At 50.1% G+C, this 20119-nt stretch overlaps 2 protein-coding genes across 20 annotated transcripts in view; both read right to left on the bottom strand.

Moving 5' to 3' along the window:
• Positions 1–20119, bottom strand: part of LOC136156218 (protocadherin gamma-C3) — a 165522-nt gene that overhangs the window by 13662 nt on the left and 131741 nt on the right. For 18 of the 19 annotated variants that reach the window (XM_065918750.1, XM_065918742.1, XM_065918753.1 and 15 more), the window contains one exon: positions 936–994. In XM_065918750.1, the coding sequence (XP_065774822.1) occupies positions 936–994 (59 nt within the window). Of the gene's footprint in view, positions 1–935; positions 995–16169; positions 18770–20119 lie in introns of those variants that run through there. The other variant, XM_065918744.1, reaches the window with a different exon arrangement.
• Positions 4146–6617, bottom strand: LOC136156286 (protocadherin gamma-C5). Its single transcript, XM_065918932.1, has one exon. It carries the CDS (start codon positions 6615–6617, stop codon positions 4146–4148), a length of 2472 nt encoding a protein of 823 aa, XP_065775004.1.

The following is a 20119-nucleotide window of genomic DNA, read 5'->3' as shown; positions in this document are numbered from 1 at the left end:
AAAACAGTGAGAAAGAGAGACTGGAGGACAGAAGACCACCAGGAAGTGATGAAAGGAGGAGAGACAGGAGGGAAGTCAGGGACAGTGAGAGGAAGGCAGAGGCAGAGAGAACAGGAAAAGCAGAGACTGAGACTGAGGAGGAGTCACATTTATTCACTGATTCCACATTTATTGAGCACCTAGCCATAGCAGGCACAGCGAAAGGCACAGGTCAGTGCAGGTGAACGCAAATGGTAGGGACCGAGATACAGCAACACAGACAGAAACTGAGACAGAGACGAGGAGAGAGGGAGAGGCAGACTAAGACAGGCTCTGAACTGAGGACGGTTCAGAGCGTCAGAGACCAAAGGTCTGCAAGCAGAGAAGGCAGGACCAGGGACCTGGGCGACCTGCCCCTCCAAGGCGGCTCTCCCTCCTCAGCCCCACCTCCAGCTGCCTGGCTGCCCTCGCCTCAGCCTCAGCTCCTTCTTGCAGGCTCTGGAGGAGCCTCTGATTACTGACACTTCCTCCTCTCCTCCTCCTGTCCCAGATTCCTCTGCCTGAACCCCAGTCAGGATGGAGGGCAGCCAAATCTGGGGCAGGGGGACGGAGCCAGACAGATAGGTATAAAAAGCCTCCTCTCCACCCAGAGACCAACCTTATGACCATGCTTTGCTCCCACAAAGCTCCCAAGATACAAGAAAAGGTTTGTGTGGTGGGGCTAAGGGAATGGGATGAACGTGTGTTTCCAAAACAGCCACAGTAGGAGCCTGTTCCTTCTGGGGTTTGTGCACCAGCCCCCAATACCCCAAAACCTCCCTGAAATCTGGAACTGAGGGAGGAAGCCATTTGTAGTGAAAGCTGAGCCCTCCCCTTCTCTCCCACCATCTCCTCCCACGTCATCACTGAGAAAAATGCCGCAGAGAAGAGGGTGGGCTGGAGAGGCAGTCACCTACCCGCTGGTGCCGGGTCTCTGGGCCTGAGAGAATCGCCAATCCGTGTTGGGTGGGGCTTGCTGTGGAGAAAACAGAGGGAAAGAGGCTGAGTACCCAAAAGCGCCAAGATGAGGGTGGGGTGGGCTCGTTTTCAAAGATAAATTATACCCTCAGGTCTCAGAGGTCTGAGATCCCAGGGACAAAGAAGTAAAATGACATTTATCCAATCACAGTGAACAAATCCAGGTTCCTTTCCTAAGCAAATTGCCCCTTTTTCCCTGCCCCCCAACTCAGAACTCCTGAGCTGAGGTTCAAGGGGAACTAGGGGGGGGGGGTGTGGTGTGTGTGTGTGTGTGTGTGCAGAGAAGGGCCCTCAAAGTGGCAGGGGAGGCTTTTGGATGAGAATTCCACCAGCCCTAGAAAGAATTTCATTCAGCTCCTCAGCTGGGAACAAAGCGCCCTCTGCGGCAAGATGGCTGCTGTTCCTGGTAACCCTTTTCATGCCAGGCTGGGCCTTTACACATTCAGAAGGACACCTCCTTCAGACCCTCTCTCTCAAGGATCCCTTCCCACAGCTAAATACATTATTAACTTAGGAGTCACGCCAGACTGAGCCTTTGCAGGGCATCCAAGCCCCAGGACACCTCTCACCCCCAGAATTCTGTGCCAGACAATGGCTGTGACTAAGGAGGAGAGAACAAGGCTGCTCTGTCTGGGACGGAGAGAACTGCTGGGACGGAGCCCAGCAGAGATCAAGCTCCCACAGCCTCCAAGCAGAGCCAAGTCAATCTCCAGGGCTCCCAAGGCACAGATCTGTAGCCATCCCCCATCTGGATGAAGGTGTGGGACTTGTGCCAGCCACCTCACTTCCATGTTCCTCCCAGCCTTGCCAGAGGGTGTGTTATCCCATCACACACTCTCATGGAGCACTCCTAGAGCTGTTTCCTTGCCATTCTGGAGTGCTCTGGTAGTTAATTCTCACACTCACTCCCAGGAGAGGAGAGAGAGGTGTGAGCATCTCCAATTACACCGGGGAGAAGGAAGACCCAGGGCTGCCAAATGACTCACTCTAAGTCTCACAGGTGGCAGTGATGTGAGGAAACCTAGAAACTTAGCATCCCAGGTACCACAGGAGTCACCAGCACCATTCTGCAGGTGCCATGGGAAGGGCACAGGGATGCCCAGCACTCAGTCACAGTGTTCTTCGACACAGTAGAATCTACACCGAGATGCAGGAACTATGACAGACTGGAGGACAGGATAGAGGAGAACTCACAGCCTACATAAGGACAGCAGGTGCAGGTTTGTTCAGTTAGGGCTGCTCAGAGATAAGGAGCCCCAGTAGGCTTTTCTCCACGAGCAACGCCCTAAAAGGGGAAAGAATGTCCACCTTTGCCTCATCCCAGCAGATGTAAATCGTCCCTCCTCTTCTCCACCTTTAGAAGCACCAAGTGACTGAAAGCACAGATTCTGGAGTTAAACAAATCTAGATTAGACCTTTGTCTATCACTTACCATGTGAACTTGAGCAAGTCACTTGACCTCTGTGAAACTCAGTTATAAGGGAGAGTGAGGAGTGCTAGTACCTACCCAACATAAGTGGGGGGAAGAGCAAAAGAGATGCTTTGGTTCTTAGAGGAAATCCGTAGTAAGGTTCTCTCAATCAGCTATCAGAATCCCATGGTGGTGTTGCTCCAAAATATAAATGATTCAGTAGGGGCAGGGTGGAGTACAGACATATTTTGACTAAAAGCTCCTAGAGTTACAGAAACTTAATGTTATTTTACAACAAATGTTTCCCCAAATATGAAAGCACCCTGCTGGTTTCTGGCAGAGGTCATGGTTTTCCACCAGTAGGGGAAGCAAGGGCTTGCCAGAGTCTTAGATACTTTGGTTGCGGTTTATGGTGGTTTAGTCGCTAAGTCGTGTCTGATTCTTGCGACCCCATGGACTGGAGCCCGCCAGGCTCCTCTGTCTGGGATTTTCCAGGCAAGAATACTGGAGTGGATTGCCATTTCCTTCTCCAGGAGATCTTCCCGATGCAGGAATTGAACCTGGGTCTCCTGCATTGCAGGCAGATTCTTTACCAACTGAACTATGAGGGAAGCTTTGGTCACCTCCAAAGTCTCTGATGTGGAGAAGGAAATGGCAACCCACTCCAGTATTCTCACCTGGAAAAGTCACATAGTCAGAGGAGCCTGGTGGGCTACAGTCCATAGGGTGGCAAAGAATCGGACACAAGTGAAGCAGCTGAACACACAAAACCCTGACGATAGGGCCCACCGTAGGCACGACGGAACCAAAAGCCTGTGTCCTAGTGGCCAGAACCCAGGTGCTCCAGGTTCCCACTTCCAGCCATAGGACGGGTAGGTGGTGCCACAGAGGGCCAAGGCGGCCTGTCCTACAGTGGCCTGTTCACTTGTCCCAGGCCAGCCCCACCACCCCTTGAGCCACAGGGCAGTTTGGCCTTCCTGAGCGAGGCTTCTGGGCTGGAGGCCCCCACCAACCTCTGCTCAGGGTCTGGGCCCAGACCGACCCACCAGCCCATGGGTCACAGAGTCCCGCCAGCCCCGCACCTAGAGCGCCCACAGTGGCTGCAGCACTAGTGACTGGGGTGACCAAGAGGCCCGCCAGGAGGCCACCAGTCCAGGCTGGGGATAGCCTGTATCTCCCTCAGGTTAAAACCTCTGAGGCTGGCAGCAAGTTGGAAGGAAGTTGTGAGTTGTGAGTTGTTGGGACAGCCCGCTGCAAGCGGCTGGCAGTTAAAGGCGGTGTATGAGGACGAGGATGGCCAGGTTCGAGGGGCATGTGCAGGTGAGGCGTGGCGAGCCTGTGTGCTGTGTGTGGCACATGCGCCAACCACAGACGCATTGGTTTGATGTGGGAATAAAGAGGGTTGTGAATTACAGTGAAGTCACCGGTCAAGAGAGTGGGAAGAAACCTAAGAAAAAACCTCAAGACCAGCAGAGCGTGCCCACATCAGAGCCTAGGAGGTTGGCTGCAGAAGGGGATCTGTGACTGCCTCTACCTGGACCCAGATCTGGTGGAAAACGCCAGAGTGATCGCCAGACCCCATGCTTTTCTGTCTGCCCTATCCTCCCTCCCCATCACCTCCCCAGGCACAGCGCCCCATCCCTGCCTTGGCCACACCTCTGCTTCCGCACAATCCATCCAGACAGTCCCAACATTCGACATTCGAGTCAAGCCCCACCAGAGAGAGCGGATGCCAAGTTCAAAGTCCCTGATGTGGGTGGGCGGCGTCTCCATTTCTGCCCCCAGGGGTAGCGCGGGAGCCCCTCACCTGGCTCCGCTCCCGCAGGGTGTTAGAGCGGGACCGGAAGGCATTGGGCTCCGGCGCTAAAGCTGAGGGCTGCTGAACGCTGAGGGGCCTTAGAAAAGTGAAGTCACTGCCGTCGGAGGCTGGTGAAAAGCACGTCCTGTAGCAATGGCTGTGCGAGTCTGTGGGCCGCAGCGTCACCTCCATGTACTTGAGTGTGCCGTCTGAGCTCACCTGTAGGTTGGGGCTGGACTGCTTATAGAACTCCCGGGAGGGCGAGTCCTGGCGCCCGCAGCACTGACCCCCACCCCCATCCCCGTCCCCCCGAAGGCACTTAGCTGACAGAAAGGTGAAGGTGACTAAGGATAAGAGGCTGGTGGCCGCAAGAGCCACAATGAGGTAAAGGGTAAGGTCTGAGCGCTCAGGAGGGTGTGTGAGGAAGTCCCTGGATTTGGGCATTTCCTCAGGGTCCTCATCTTCCAGAACCAGCAGCACTGTGGCTGTGGAGGAGAGTGAAGGGTCACCATTGTCCCTCACCAGGACCACCACCTGCTGGGTGTCAGCGTCATCCTCCAGTAAGGCCCGGGCTGTTCGCACCTCACCAGTGTGTGCAGACACCAGGAACAGCCCTGGGGCTGTGGACTGTGGCAACAGTGAATAGGAGAGCCAGGCATTGTGGCCTGCATCAGCATCTACAGCTGTCACCTTGGTGACCAAGGAGCCAGGAGGGGCAGAGCGAGGGAGACGCTGGGGGAGTGAGAATTCCCGACCCGGTCTAGGGTGCAGCACAGTTGGGGCATTATCATTCTGGTCCAGGACAAACACGTGGAGAGAGGTGTTGGCGTGCAACGGGGGAGAGCCAGAGTCTCGAACGCCCACCACAATCTGCAGCATCTGCAGCAGTTCGTAGTCGAAAGTACGCTGGGCAAAAATCCGCCCATCCTCGGGGTTGACATACACAAAGGAGGAGGCTGGGGAGCCCTGAATCTGGTTCCCTACAATAGAGTAGGTAAGACGGGCGTTATCCCCAGTGTCTGGATCAGAGGCAGCCACAGTGCAGAGAAGGGAGCCTGGAGGCCGGTTTTCTGGGATGTAAGCCGTGTAGAGCTGCTGAGTGAAGTAGGGTGCGTTGTCATTTACATCTGAAATGTTGAGCCTGATGGTGAGATGTGCGTGCAAGGGAGGCGAGCCCTCATCATGGGCCAGCAGCTCAATGATATAGTGGGATGTGGCCTCACGGTCCAAAGGCTGGCTGGTTAGGAGTGAGTAGTGGTTCTCAGAAGGCTTAATCTGAAATGGCAGGTCTGGAGAGAGATCGAGGCTCACTTCACCATTTCTCCCTGAGTCTCGGTCCCGCACATTAAACAATCCCACTACTGTGCCCACTGGTGTGCTCTCCAGGACAGGGTTGACCAAAGAGGCCAGTAATACCTCTGGGGCATTGTCATTGGCATCCCCCACATCCACTTGAATCACACAGTGGCCTTCCATAGCTGGCTGTCCCTGGTCACGGGCTCTTGCATGAATTTCATAGAAACTTGACTCCTCGAAGTCAATGGGACCCAACACATGGATTGCTCCACTGCTAGGGTCTAGGCCAAAGAGGTTCCGCACTGCCTCAGATGTATGGTCTCCAAAAGAATAGTCTAGTTGGCCATTAGTGCCCTCGTCTGGGTCAGTGGCATTGAGGCGGAGCAGCAATGTACCCACGGGTGCATTCTCTGGGAGTCCCACACGTAGAACTGAGGACTGGAAGGCTGGAGCATTATCGTTGATATCCAGCACAGTGACAGAGATAAGGGTGGTCCCTGAGCGGGCTGGGATGCCCCCATCCACAGCAGTGAGCACCAGCTGATGTCTTGCCTGGGTTTCACGGTCTAGCTGCTGCTCCAGCACCAGTTCTGGGAACAGCTTCCCATCTTTTAGGGTCTTCACATTCAGAGAAAAGTGGCTGCTAGGGCTTAGAGTATAGAAGCTCACAGTATTGGTGCCCACATCGGGATCCTGGGCACTATCCAGTGGGAACCGTGCCCCCAGCGCAGCTGACTCTGAGATGCGTATCTCTCGCTCAGGGGTGGCAAAGCTCGGAGAGTTGTCATTGAGATCCAGGATTTCCACCTCTACACGGATTAGTTCCAGGGGGTGTTCGGTCACCACCTGTACTGGCAGCAGGCAGCTGGTGCTGGCTGCACACAGGCTCTCTCGGTCAATTTTCTGATTCACTGCCAGAGCACCACTCATCAAGCTCAGGGAAAAATATTGCCCATTCTCCTCAGTGCCCAACCGCAGCCGGCGGCTCAACAGATCTGTCACCTTTAAGCCTAGATCCTGAGCGACATTCCCCACCAGCGTCCCCGGCTCAGACTCCTCCACCACAGAGTAACGAAGCTGCCCAGACACCCAGCCCCAGCAGCACAAGGACAGCATGCACAGCACTTGCCATTTCCCAGCGAGCTGTAGGGGTGTCTTGTGCCCCATGACCCAGAAGTCCCTTTCTGGACACTGACTCTGTGCTGTCCTGTCGCCAAGGTAGACCCAGGGCTTGGAATGTAGCAGCTGAAATCTCTTATGTCTCCTTCCAGCCTCTTAAAAACTGCTCCGAGGCTTGTCTGCCTGCAGCAGTTCTTCTTAGTCACCAAATGGCGGGGGTGGGTTGGGGGGGAGGGGAATTGAATCTGAGAGGAGCTGGGGAGCTGGGGGAGGAGAGGCGGGCAAGAAGATCAGATCCCCCACCTCGGCTCTAAGTCTGATTGGCCCAAAAGTCTGTCTGCTCTCAACCAATTATAAAGTCTCCTCAGTCCTGGAAACCTTAGGAACCGGCGCTGCAAATCCGTGTCACAGAAGCCTCCTACCTCCCCACTTATTTTGTGCTGCAGGTTGATTCAGTTCCCTTGGCAGCAAAGTTTGACAGCTCAGATGGCGCTCAACAGGGAAGACAAAGTGGTACAAAACTTCTCAGGGTTCTGTCCCAACAACTTCCTGTGTAACTTCAGAAACTCCCACTATTTCACTTGAACCATCAAAATTTTGTCCTTCTCCAGGAAGCAGAACCCACGTGTTACCCCCTCCCTACTCCATCCTGCCAAACACTGCCAGAATGAAAGAAAAGATTTGTTAGGACCCTTCAGAGTCTTGCTTGGACTCTCCAGCAGTACTTTGAGGAATCTCAATGTCATCGATGGCTGTAAGGATTCACTTTTTCTGAGAATCCACATGAGCTATGGAATGGGCATCACAGCTTGTGGTGAGGGATGAGAACACTTCTAGGACTGATTCAGGTTACCCAAGGAAGGTGACTAGAATCTAGGCATGGCCTCTAAGCTTTGGTTTCATCAATTCAGAAGAACTCTACTTAAAAGACTCCCAGATTGGCCATCTCTATGAATTCCTCAGCAGCAAGACAGGTCTTGATACTTAGTGATTTCACTTACTGCCTTCTCCCCCACCAAAGAGGTAATGTTCCTCTGCCCTACTCGACTACATCTAGCTCCGATCCCAATGGGGACTTGATTGGGAGACCTGAAGACCTGGGACAAAAACACCCCTGCTTCCACCTTGTTGCCTCTCTAATCCCTTAGCTCTTTCCTCTTATGTTTCAAGAGGGGCTTCCCTGCTAGCTCAGGGGTAAAGAATCCACCTGCCAATGCAGGAGACATGGGTTCGATTCCTGGGTTGGAAAGATCCCCTGGAGAAGGCAACCCACTCCAGTATTCTTGCCTGGGAAATCCCATGGACAGAGGAGCCTGGTGGGCTACAGTCCGGGTTGCAAAGAGTCAGATGGAACTTAGCGACTGAACACCAAACAACAACATTTCAAGCAGAGTGTCCCTTTCACAGTGGGTGAGGGAGTAGGTGAAACTGTGGAGCAAATATATAAGTTTCCCCTCAGCCCACTGAGGAATGGTAATCTAGAATTAAGGTATTCCAGACCCTGGCCCCTCAGGAGAGAAAGTCACTACCTGGGTTTAGGTGCACCTCATGCACGAGAGCCTTCCATGTGCTCCACATTCCAGCAGCATGTTTCCACAACACCCCATCTCTAGATCACTCACTTTCATTTCTTACTCTCAGTTAAGGGCATAATCCACCCCAAGTAGTGATCCGTGGAAACTCCCTGGTTAATTCACAAAACGCTTCTAAAGCACATCATCTACCACACAGTTACCACTCACAGAAGTGGCAACATCACTACAGGCTCTTACAGAGGGACCAATATATTCTCTGGGACATGGCCCAGCCACATGCCTGCACCAGAATAACCCTCAAGCATTGGTTGAGCCTGCAAAGGTCTCACCTCTAGCCCATAGAGAAGATCAGAGGGTGGGCAGCTTGGGCGAACGGGTTCCCCTGCCATAGGTGCACTGGGTGACTTCACCATCATGAAGCTATCACTCCGAGTGGGTGCAGAAGCCAAGGGTGTACAGCCATGAGAGTGACCGCCCACATCAACAAACTTGATAGGATCATCTGACCCTAGCTGGATTCGGAGGATCCCATTGGAAGGAGGAAGCCCCTCCCTCCTTCGAGACCGGGTGAGACAGGCACAGGTGCCAGCAGGAAAGCAGGTCATTCCACAGGCAGCCCCACGCAGGCACTTTGAGATGAGCGCCACGAATGAGCCAAAGGAAACAAAGCAAATTGCCACTAGAGATACAGCCAAGTAGAGGGTCAAGCGGGATTCTCCTTCCCTTGGAGCCGAAGACTCTCGAAGATCAGGGACAACTGGATGAGTGTCTTCTTCCAAGGACACCAGGAGAGTGACAGAGGTAGAGAGTGGTGGGCTACCACTGTCCTTTACCACAATGACCAGCTTCTGCGGTGGGAGATCAGCTGGGATGGGAACAGCTGTCCGCACCTCCCCGGCATAGCGGGAGACTGCAAACAGGCTAGGATCTGGGGCCTCCAGGAGCTGATACGAAACCCAAGCATTGTAACCTGAATCCAAGTCCACAGCAGTCACCTTTGTGACTAGGTGGCCAGCACCAACTGATGGAGGCAGTGCTTGGGGACATAAGGAACCAGGCCGAGCCCTAGGGCGGAGTACAGCTGGGGCATTGTCATTGAGGTCCAGCACAAACAGACGAACTGTCACAGTGCTACTAAGGGGCGGGTTGCCCCGATCCCGGGCTTGCACCTCAAACTGTAGTGTCTGTGTTTGCTCATAGTCAAAGGATCGAGTAGCATGAACAGCTCCTGTCTGGGGGTTCAGAGAAATGAAGGAGGATGCTGACACATCTCGATTTCTGGGCTCAAGGAGAGAGTAGGAGATAAGTGCATTCAAGCCAGAGTCGGGATCAGAGGCTGCAAGGGAGCAGAGCAGGTCCCCTGGGCGATTGTTCTCTGGAACAAACACCTCATGTGACCTCTGGAAGAAAGAGGGTGGGTTATCATTCACATCCGAAATGTTAAGGAAAATGGTCCTGTGGGTACTCAGAGGAGGGCTCCCGGCGTCAGAAGCAGTGACCATGATATCATAGCTGGATTTGGCCTCTCGGTCCAAGGGCCCAGCAGTCACCAGGGAGAACTGGTTCCTGAAGGCAGACTTGAGGGCGAAGGGCAAATGGTCGGGAATACGGAGGCTCACGTCCCCATTTGAACCTGAGTCAGGGTCCTGCACACTGATGAGTGCCACCACAGTGCCAGGCTCCGCACTCTCAGGGAGAGTCCCCAGCTCTGAGGTCACTGTGATGTGGGGGGCGTTGTCATTCACATCCAGGAGATCCACCCGAAGGCTGCAGTGTTGCTCCATGGCTGGAGAGCCCCCATCTCGAGCCCGCACATCAAATTCATAGTAATTCTCGCTCTCAAAGTCTAGGGGTCCTTGAAGGGTAAGCTTTCCATTAGTGGGGTGCAGGCTGAAGAGGCTTCTCACACGATCAGGGGTGTGACCACTGAAAGAAAAGGTGACGTTACCACTGGGACCCAGGTCTGGGTCAGAGGCATTGAGCTGGATGAGCAGCATGCCGGCTGGCGCGCTCTCCAAGACGTTAATCCTATAGCTGGATTGCTGGAAGGCTGGGGCGTTGTCATTCACGTCCAGCACTGACACCCGCAGCTCTGCCGTGCCAGATCTCGGGGGGTTCCCGCCATCCACAGCAGTCAGCACTAGGCGGTAGTCTGACTGCTTTTCCCGATCCAAAGGTTTCTCCAGGAGCAGCTCTGGGACCAGGCTGCCGTCGCTGCGCTTCTTGACATCCAGGGCAAAGTGTTCATTGGAGCTTAGTCTATAGCTGCTGATGGAGTTGCTCCCCACATCTGCATCCTGAGCCTTTTCCAAGGGGAAACGCTGTCCTGGAGGAGCTGCCTCCCCAATTTCCAAGTCCAGCTGCTGCCGAGGGAATCGGGGGGCGTGATCATTCACATCCACAATTTCTACCTCTGCTCGGTACATTTCCAAAGGCCCTTCTGTTACAAACTCCAGGGGCACAATACAGCTGGCACTGAGCCCACACAGCGCCTCTCGATCGATTGGATTCCTGATGAGCAGGGCACCGCTGTCCAAATCCACGCGGAAGTGTCTTTGGTTCACCTCTCCAGCGACCTGCAGCCTGCGAGCTGCCAAGCTCTCGGTATCCAGCAGGAAATCTTGGGCGACATTCCCCACAAAAGTCCCTTCCTGTGACTCCTCTGGGACCGGGTATCGGATCTGCCCACCAACGTAACCCAGGTGGCAAAAAAGGAACAAAAGGGTAGCCCCCCGGCAGACGTCTACCCAGCCTCTCACCTTGCCGAGCATTGCTGCTGCCCGCTAGTTCTCTATCTGGTCCTGAGAAGCCCCAGAAGCTGACCCGCCCCAAACAGCCACAGCAGCTGGAGACACCTATCTCCCTTTCCCCACGCCAGCTCTGGCGCGGCTGGGCCGGCGCCGCAAGGGTTACGCGCCGTTTTTTGCTGGTGGCGGGGTAGATTTGTCTGCCTTCCTCCACCCGATTGGCAGACAGCGACTCCTGGGCTCAGCCAATAGGCTAAGCAGAGAACGTCCCAATAGCAGCAGGGTTAATGCGACGCAGTATTGGAAGAAGGAAAAAAAAAAAAAAAAAAAAAAAACCCACCTATCTTTTTGCCTTCCTCCCGCTCAACAGCATTCCCCCCCATGGGTTATTACCTCAATAGAGAGGCAGACAACATATATGTTTTTGTTTTTTTTTCTAATTCACCAATCCCCACCCCACCTCACCCCGCCCCTTTTCGGAGGGGAAAACAGCGACAGCCTGAGAGCCCTAGCAACCTGCAGCCCAGAGAGTGAGTAGCCATTTGAGACTGGTCACTTTGTTCAAGCCAGTGTTGTCATCCACCAATATTCTAAAGGAATAGCTTCTGCCTCATTCTGATTGTATTAGAGCAACAGCTAATTAGAAGCACTGCTTTACACAAAAAACCCTGCCCCTCTGCAGATTATTCAGAAACATATCCACCTCTTTGCAGAAAAGGCTTACACATTAATGCAGCCTATTAAATTTATGCAGTACACATTTCTGTTGTAACAGAAGGCGCAGCAGAAACCAAACCTCTTTTACTCAGATACTCACTGGTGATATACTAAATTGCCATTCATTGATTTCAAGGACAGTATGGAAGGAATGAAGGAGAGGGGGAGAAGCCAGGAGAGGGAGATGTTCCAAATCAGTGAAGAATCAGCTTGTCTGGGAGACGCTAAGAACCAGATCTCATTACCTGGCAGAATGCTAATGTTCACAGATTTAATAGCTTTCTTGAATGATTGAGATCAGCTACCGACAGCACCAGTGCCTACAAATCTCCTTTATTTGACACCATGGTATGCTTGATATGTTGTTAATTACCAACTGTGACTGTTTCAAAAGAGCAAGTTTTTCACCGAGCCCTAGGGGGCCTTTTGGCAAGGGAGACTTGATCTCACCCTCCCTGGAGTCTGGCTACCACCTTGCACAAATGCAGAAAGATTGTTCAATTCACACTGTAGCTGGAGTCACAAACTGTAACTGGAGTCACAAACACACCAGAACACAAAGAGAAAAATCTATCTTGATTTGCATGTGAGACTTTTATTTAAATTCATCTGAATCCTCACCTAAGCTGCCAATTACTGTTGGTGGTAGTGTTTAGTTGTTAAGTCGTATCTGACTCTTGGCGACCCCATGGCCTGCCAGGCTCCTCTGACCATGGTATTGGTCAGAGGTATGGCCATTCCAAAACCAGTAGCAAAACCAGAGGTTATCCTCCCAGGTATTTTCCCAAGCCCTTGATCTTCAAGAATACCCTTTTGATGGTGAGGCCAGCAACCAACATTTTGGTCTCAAAGGAAGGTATCTGCTTTCTGTGTTCTTTCAGCCCCAAACACCGAAACCTTCTCCCATGGGAATGACAGGTGTAAATCAGTCTGACTTATAAGGTGTTTATGCCAGGATTCACTATCTCAGTAGAATGACACCATCTTCCCCCCAAGCTGCCAGTGGGGAGGGATAAGGAGGATCATTCTTGACTCATTCCTCTTCCATCTTCCCTTTATCATGTCAATGAATAATTGCTGATAATTTCACTACAGTTATATCCTTCAGTCTATATTTGTCACTGTGCTGGTTCTCAATCTTCTCAAATACTATAACAGCCTTCTAAATGTTCTAAATGTAATATAATAGCTCCATGTAATACAAAAGCCCCACGTTACATTACGGGGCTTCCCCAGGTGGCTCAGTGGTAAAGAATCTGCCTGCAAATGCAGGAGACATGGGTTCAATCCCTGGACCAGGAATATCCCCTGGAAGAGGAAATAGCAACTCACTCCAGTATTCTTGCTTGGAAAATCCCATGGACAGAGGAGCCTGGTGGACTACAGTCCATGGGGTGGCAAAGAGTCAGACACTACTGAGTATGCATGCAAATCTTCTTTAGTCTCCAGTCCCAGTATCCCCAATCCATTATGGCAACTCACTTCACCATTCTTGCCTGGACAATTCCATGGACAGAGGAGCCTAGCGGGCTACAGTCCTTGGGGTTGCAAAGAGTCAAACATGACTGAGTGACTAAGCGCACACACACACACATTTTATTTATGGCTACCAGAATAATCACTCCAAAACAAACAAAAACTCTGACGACATATTTATATCAGTTCAAAATCCTGCAATGACTATCATGGATATAGAATAAAATAAAAAATCCTTGGCATAGCCTAAATGTAACTCAAGATTTAACTCCTGCCTACTTGTTTCACTTTATCTCCTACAAAAGTTGTTTTACAAATATACACTTTAAGGTTCAGCAATAATAAAAAATCTTTATCCCTCTGCATGAAATTTCCTGCAAGGGTCCCTCTCTACTCGCCTTTCCCCTTTATTACCTGACAAACTACTACTCAACTTTCATTCTCAGATCAAGCATCATCAACTGTATGAATTCTTCCTGATTTCCCCAGGCTGACTGGGGTGTTTCTTTTCCATTGCTTCGTATTATACAGATCTCCCTTATCATTTTTGTGGGTGTGTGTGCATGTCTGTCTCCTATGGTACTCCATGTGCCATAGGAGCAGGGACTGCGCCTTTTCATCTTTTAAAGTGTCTGGTACATTCACCAATACATGGTGAATTAGTGCTATTATCACTTGTTAGTTCAACAAGTATCTATTGAATGCTTGTACTTTATGAGTATTTTATATTGAGTATACATTTTATATACATTACTTTTCATTCTCACACAATTTTGGAAGAGTTTATATTTGAGAACACAAGCTCAGAAATGTTAGGAGACTTGTGTAAAGTCTATAAAGTGCAGTATTAGGGTCTCCCCACTTTCACCTCTGGTCTGTCTAGAAAGAAATAAAAACCTCTTTCTGTAACATCTTAAATCATTTTCCTAACAATCTGTCATCCCTGTAGCCATCAACTGACCCTTTTTGCTGGCTTTAATATCCAAGAACTAGACCTCTTCTAGATCTCAATCCCTTTTATTTGCAAGTTGACACCAAAACAAACATATCTATATTATTAATACTTGAACGGGAGGATCCTATATAAAGACCGAATCCTATATATCCTAGACTTGACCTTTTTAATGCCAAGTATGTGATTCTCCCATCTCTAGATTTTTAAAACAGTTGTATTGAGCTACATAATTTATCTATTACACCATACAATTCACCCCTTTAAAATGTACAATTCAACAGTTTTTAGTATATTCAGATATACTAAAATGATGCAAACACCACAGTATAATTATAGAAAAATGCTTTCACCCCTAAAAGAAACACCATACCCATTGCCGAGCTCTAAATTTTTAAAGAAATAGTTGCCCAGGTGGTAGTGGTTGAGGAAGATTTTTCTCCTTAGATGACTGAAATCTCTCACATCTTCCCTACAGTGCTTTCCTAGAGCTATTCTACATAATACTTTAAGGTTGAGAAATAACATTATAGAATTTTTTAAAGTTCAGTCTGGCAAAACAAGGCTGGCTGCTGGTTCTGTGAACTCCAAACTAACACTTCGTTTCAAAAACATGCTAATTGATGGACAGGCATGTCTTAGGGCAATGCCCTTCAAATTTGTCTTCACAATGGAATCACTTGAGGACCTTCAAAACATACCAATGCCTGTGTCCCATCCCAAGAGACTGCTTTGATCCATCTGGGATGTGGCCTGGGCTTCAGGATTTTTAAAAGGTCCCTAGGTAATTCTGGTGTGCAACCACGTTTGAGAACATCATTCAAAGGAAAATGCCAGTTGTTTTCCAGTCTGACCAGAAAAGCAGCAGCTGCTTCTCTCTGGCTTTCACCCTTCCTTAGCCTTTCCATATATGCCTCTGCTTTGTCATCTTGAACTATCTCCAGGTTAGTAGCTGAAGAATTTTTTGGAACTATGACACAACAAACACTGCGCATATATTGTATCATGCACTCATCTTATAAAACTCTTGCTACTTCTTTTCCACATACTAAAAACGGGTCTAGAAAATAGATTAACTTGGCCATGGACTCATGGATGGTAAGTGGTGGAGCTTCCTATGTCTAACTGCCAGACCCAAAGGTTGACAGCAAGAATACACTTATTAGTAACAAAGTTATAGTCGTTCTCCCACAAATGGAAGTGTGTTTAAGTTGCACTCCAAAACAAAGGCCTGGACACTATCCTGAATAAATGACAGCTTTATCTTTTTTCTCAGGGTATGAATTTGCCTATCACACTACATTTATACCAAAAAAAATCATAATAATGGTGAAAGGACAGGAATTAATACTTAGGGCAAAAAGAATTTCATTTTGTACTTTATGTCCTTCTGAATTTATTTTCAAAATAAATATTACTTTTACTTTTATAATGAATGGTGGTTACCTTTAGATTTGGGAGTAAAATTTGTTTTAATTTTTTCTTATATTTTTCCATATTTTCCAAATTTTCTATAATGCACATGTAAGTAATGTCCACGTAATTTCCTGTAGTGTCCTTGAAATAAAATTTAAAGGACTCTAGAATTTTATCTCTTTCATAGAAAGCCATCTGAGAATGAGGAAGAGGATCTGTGTAGTCAAAGGAAAATTATCAGCAAACCATTTGTTTTAATGCAGATGTGGCAATCATTTGAAAGATGGACGGATGAGGTAGTTTTTATACTCCTAGCAGCTGCCACTGGCTAGAGGTTTCCATTAACTTGTACTCAATGCAAATGATACCAAGCTAAGCTCTGAGTGCTGAGATGGTGAGTTAAAGCTTAATGGCCCTTTAGCAGGATTGGTTAGTTGTTATGCCAAGTGAATGCTGAGTGTGTGAATTGTGTCCACAGATGAGTGAATTAACTCCACACTGTGTGGGACCACAAACCACACTCTAGCTGGGCCATCTCCCTCCCCCAAAGGCATGACGTTTGATCTGGGAAAAGCCAAGTAAAAATATGGATGCAACATTAGGAAAACATCTTGATCACTGAAAATGAAGATGGCTACCTACGTTCCTAAAAGCGATGCAGGAATCAAAAAACATTATCATTCCAGGGTGACTTGCTAACCCTTACCTGTCCAGGAGGGGAGCTCTCTGCACCCAACACTTGCCTATAGAACACTGGATCGAGGCTCCGCAGAGTGTTCTGGCGGCTGGCCAGCGGGCTGGCAGCGCCAGGTTTCCTCAGCAGTGGGTCACTGCGTCTGGAGTCCGTGGTGAGGTACACCTGATGGTAAAGGTGTGGGGCCATCAGGCCGCCCCGCACAGCGTCCGCGTGCAGAGAGGGCCCTGGTGTTCGGTACAGGGAGCTCGCCGGGGCTCGGTACAGGTCCCTGGACTGTTTCCATTTGTAAACTTTGAATATGATCACTCCTAACACTGTGATTGCGAACCCCACGGAGACCAGGATTAGCGAGAGAAGCAGATAAAAGGTGAGATTTTTATTCTGCTCCCTGGGGGCAGAGCCAGCGGGGAACTCAGCCAGGGCTTCAGGAGATTCCTCAGTTACTGACACAGTCAGGGTCGCAGTAGTGGACAGCGATGGCTCCCCATTGTCTCTGATCAATACCGTGAGGGTCTGCCTGGGAGAATCTGTATCCTGGACTGGGCGGGCAGTGGTGATTTGACCCGTGTGAAGTCCCACAGCAAAAAGGCTCTGGTTGGGGGCTCCCAAGAGGCTGTAGGAGAGCCAGGCGTTGTGCCCTGCATCTGGGTCCCAGCCCACCACCCGTGTGACCAGGTAGCCAGCAGCAGTACTTCGAGGCAGCATCTCCACCGAGCTCTGGCCAGGCCGGGGGTATAGGACCTGGGGGGCATTGTCATTGCGATCAGTGACAAATACATTCACACTGATGTTGGTAGCCAGGACAGGAGTGCCCCCATCGCTGATGTGAGCTGTTAACTCGAACTCACGCCGATCCTCATGGTCCAGGGGCACTAAGGATGACACGACGCCACTGTCACGATTTATCGTAAAATAGCGACCCACTAGGCCTATTTCAGCTCCTTGCTCTAAGAGAAAGAAGGAAAGGCGAGCATTCTGCGGGGCGTCGGGGTCCCAGACGCTTAGGTTCAGTATTGGAACACCAGGCAGATTATTTTCCTCAACGTAAACATTGTAGGAGGACTGGGAAGATTGTGGAGGGTTGTCGTTGATGTCAGACACTTGCACCCGCACTGTCGTGAGGGCTGAGAGGGAAGGGGTTCCCGCATCTCGAGCCGTGATGCTGAGGTTGTATTCTGGCACGGTCTCCCGATCCAGGGCTGCGCTGGTTTTCAAAGTGAAGTAATTCTTGAGGGAAGATGTAAGGCTAAAAGGGAGACCTGGCGGAATCTCGCACGTCACCAGCCCGTTCTCCCCAGCATCCAGATCGGTCACACTGAGCAAAGCAATGACAGTTCCGAGAGGAGCGTCCTCGGGGACTGGGCTGTACACGGAGGTAACTGTGATCTCCGGGGCGTTGTCATTCACGTCCACAACCTCTACCAAAACTTTACAGTGTGCTCCTTCGGGATTGGCGCCCTTGTCTTTGGCCTGTATATAAATCTCATGGAGCTTGGCGTCTTCGAAGTCCAGTCGACCCTTGACTGTCAGCACCCCGGTAACAAGGTCCAAGGAGAAAAGTTCCCGCACGCCAGCGCGGTTGTGGCTGCCGAAGGAGTAAATGATTTCGCCGTTGGGGCCTTCATCCAGATCCGTTGCACGGACTTGCACCACGAGAGTGCCGGGGGGTGCATCCTCCAGGACACGCGCCCGGTACAAGGACTGGTTGAAGGTGGGCGCATTGTCATTCGAGTCCAGCACAACGATTCGAATAGGAAGGCTGGCGGAGCGAGCCGGAGTTCCTCCGTCCAACGCCGTCAGCAGCAGCTGGAGATCCGGTTCTCGCTCCCGGTCCAGGGCGCGCTCCAGGACCAGCTCCGCGTACTTAGTGCTGTCTTCCCGCGTCTGCACTCGAAGCGCAAAGTACTCGTTTCGGCTCAGCTCGTAGGTTTGTAAAGAGTTGCTTCCCACATCGGGATCATGCGCGCTCTCGAGCGGAAAGCGCGTTCCCGGCGCCACGGCCTCGCTAATCTCCAATTTCATTTCCCGAGTAGGAAAAAAGGGATTGTTGTCGTTGATGTCTTGGATCACCACTTCCGCGCTGAACAGCTCTAGCGGCCTCTCCACTACCAACTCCAGAGTTATGGTACAGGAGGGCAGGGTCCCACACAGCTCCTCTCTATCCAGGCGGTCATTCACGAACATCTCTCCGGTCTCCCAGTTCACCTCAAAGAATCTTCGGCTAGCTCCGGACACCACCTGGAGCCTGCGGGCTGACAGGCTGCCGAGATCCAAGTCAAGGTCCCTGACCACGTTGCCCACCACGAAACCTTTCTCTCTTTCCTCCAGGATCTCATAGCGAATGACGGCGGCGGAAGCCTTGTGCAAGGCACCCAGAAGCAGCAAAACTCCCACCACTCTCCCGGTGCTTACCAGTCCGCCCCTCCAGGCCTCTGGGACCATCTCACTCAAAGACAGTTCCTCTTAGCAGGGTCCAGATCGTCCCAGCTTCTTTCCCGAGAAACTTTCAGCGGGTTAGCGCTCGGGCGCTGGGCTCCGAGTCGGACATGGCTTTCTGGATGCCGCTGATTTGCTCGCCGGCTGTTCAGTCTCGGCCTCATCCCGCGGCGCCGAGAGGGGACGGGCCGGGGCCAGATCTCCAGCGTCTCCATTGGCCGACAGCGGCACGCAGAGTCCCAGCCAATAACTGCACGAAAAATGCGCCAGCGCCGGACTCTGAGCGGGACAAGCACTAGCGCCGGGAACTTCTTTCCTTTGGCTTCCTTCCAGAGTTTACAGCCAGAGCTCCTTGGCAGAAGCTGCACATCCGAAACCCACCTTAGCTAGAAAGCCAACTACAGGGTGATGAAGCTGGCCTTTCTGCAAGTCTAAAAGCCGAACTAAAGTCTGTTAAACATTTTAACAGCTATCTTTAATCCCAAGAAGGGGGTTCAAACCAAACCAAAAAAAGACATAACGTTACCTGGTTTACTGGAGGACTAGGTAAAACTCACCTAGCTGGACTCTACTAGTAGAGAGGCGTTTCGCTTTTTTTTTTTTTTTTTTTTTTTTGAGGTGTTAATAACAATTATAGTTTTCTTTCTTAACAAACGCGACTGTAGCATTCTGGTCACTTCCCCAGTAGAGAAAAATCTACAGGAGCTACCACTGTTTGGTTTTACTTTGTTTTGTGAAATCTAAAAATATAATTCAGATATCTTTTTAAATTGAATGCTATTGCTTAGTTCTTATTTCTTAACAATGAGGGAGCAATGTGAAATTTTTCTATCCTATTTGTCCCAACAAGCATAATCTCAATCAGAAAGCATAATTTCTAAAGTTTCCCTTTACTTAATCAATCTGTTTCTCAAGATCATGAGGCATGCCACAAAGAGACGTTGCATTCCTAATAAAGGATAATACCCCCCTCTTCACTCCCCCCCCCCGCCCAAAAAAAGAAAAAGAAAAATGATCAGGTTTTATTTACCACCTGGGATCTTTATAAAATGATTGGGATATCCAAAATACAAAACCTTTAGCCAGGGAATAAAGAGTCTGAATTTTTCTGCATTTAAGATTGTACTCAAACAAAACAGTAATGACTAGGATAATGAATAAGAGTCAACTATAAGTTAGAACCCAGTCATACATCCTTTGAAAACAAACTACCCTCTAAGGGTTCCTGTGTTCCTATCTTATTAAATCAATAAGGCAGATAAAATTCTGGCATCAGAGTAAGTCAGTGATATACATCTCCCATTAAATACTAGACGTAAAGAATCACATACTATTTCTGTACACATTTATTGCATATAGTCCTTTCTGAAGTTTAACTGAAACCTGAGGCCAAGCAGCAGAAAGACAGGTTAAATAAGTATATAGGAAGCAAGTATATATAGGATATTTATAGAAAAGATGAAAAGCCATATTTGACCTATGTCAATACTTTAATTCATCTTTTAAAACCTCCAGTTTTTAAA

The sequence above is a fragment of the Muntiacus reevesi genome, chromosome 1, assembly GCF_963930625.1.
Source record: "Muntiacus reevesi chromosome 1, mMunRee1.1, whole genome shotgun sequence".
NCBI lineage: Eukaryota > Metazoa > Chordata > Mammalia > Artiodactyla > Cervidae > Muntiacus > Muntiacus reevesi.
This window is presented reverse-complemented; position numbering and strand designations above follow the sequence as displayed.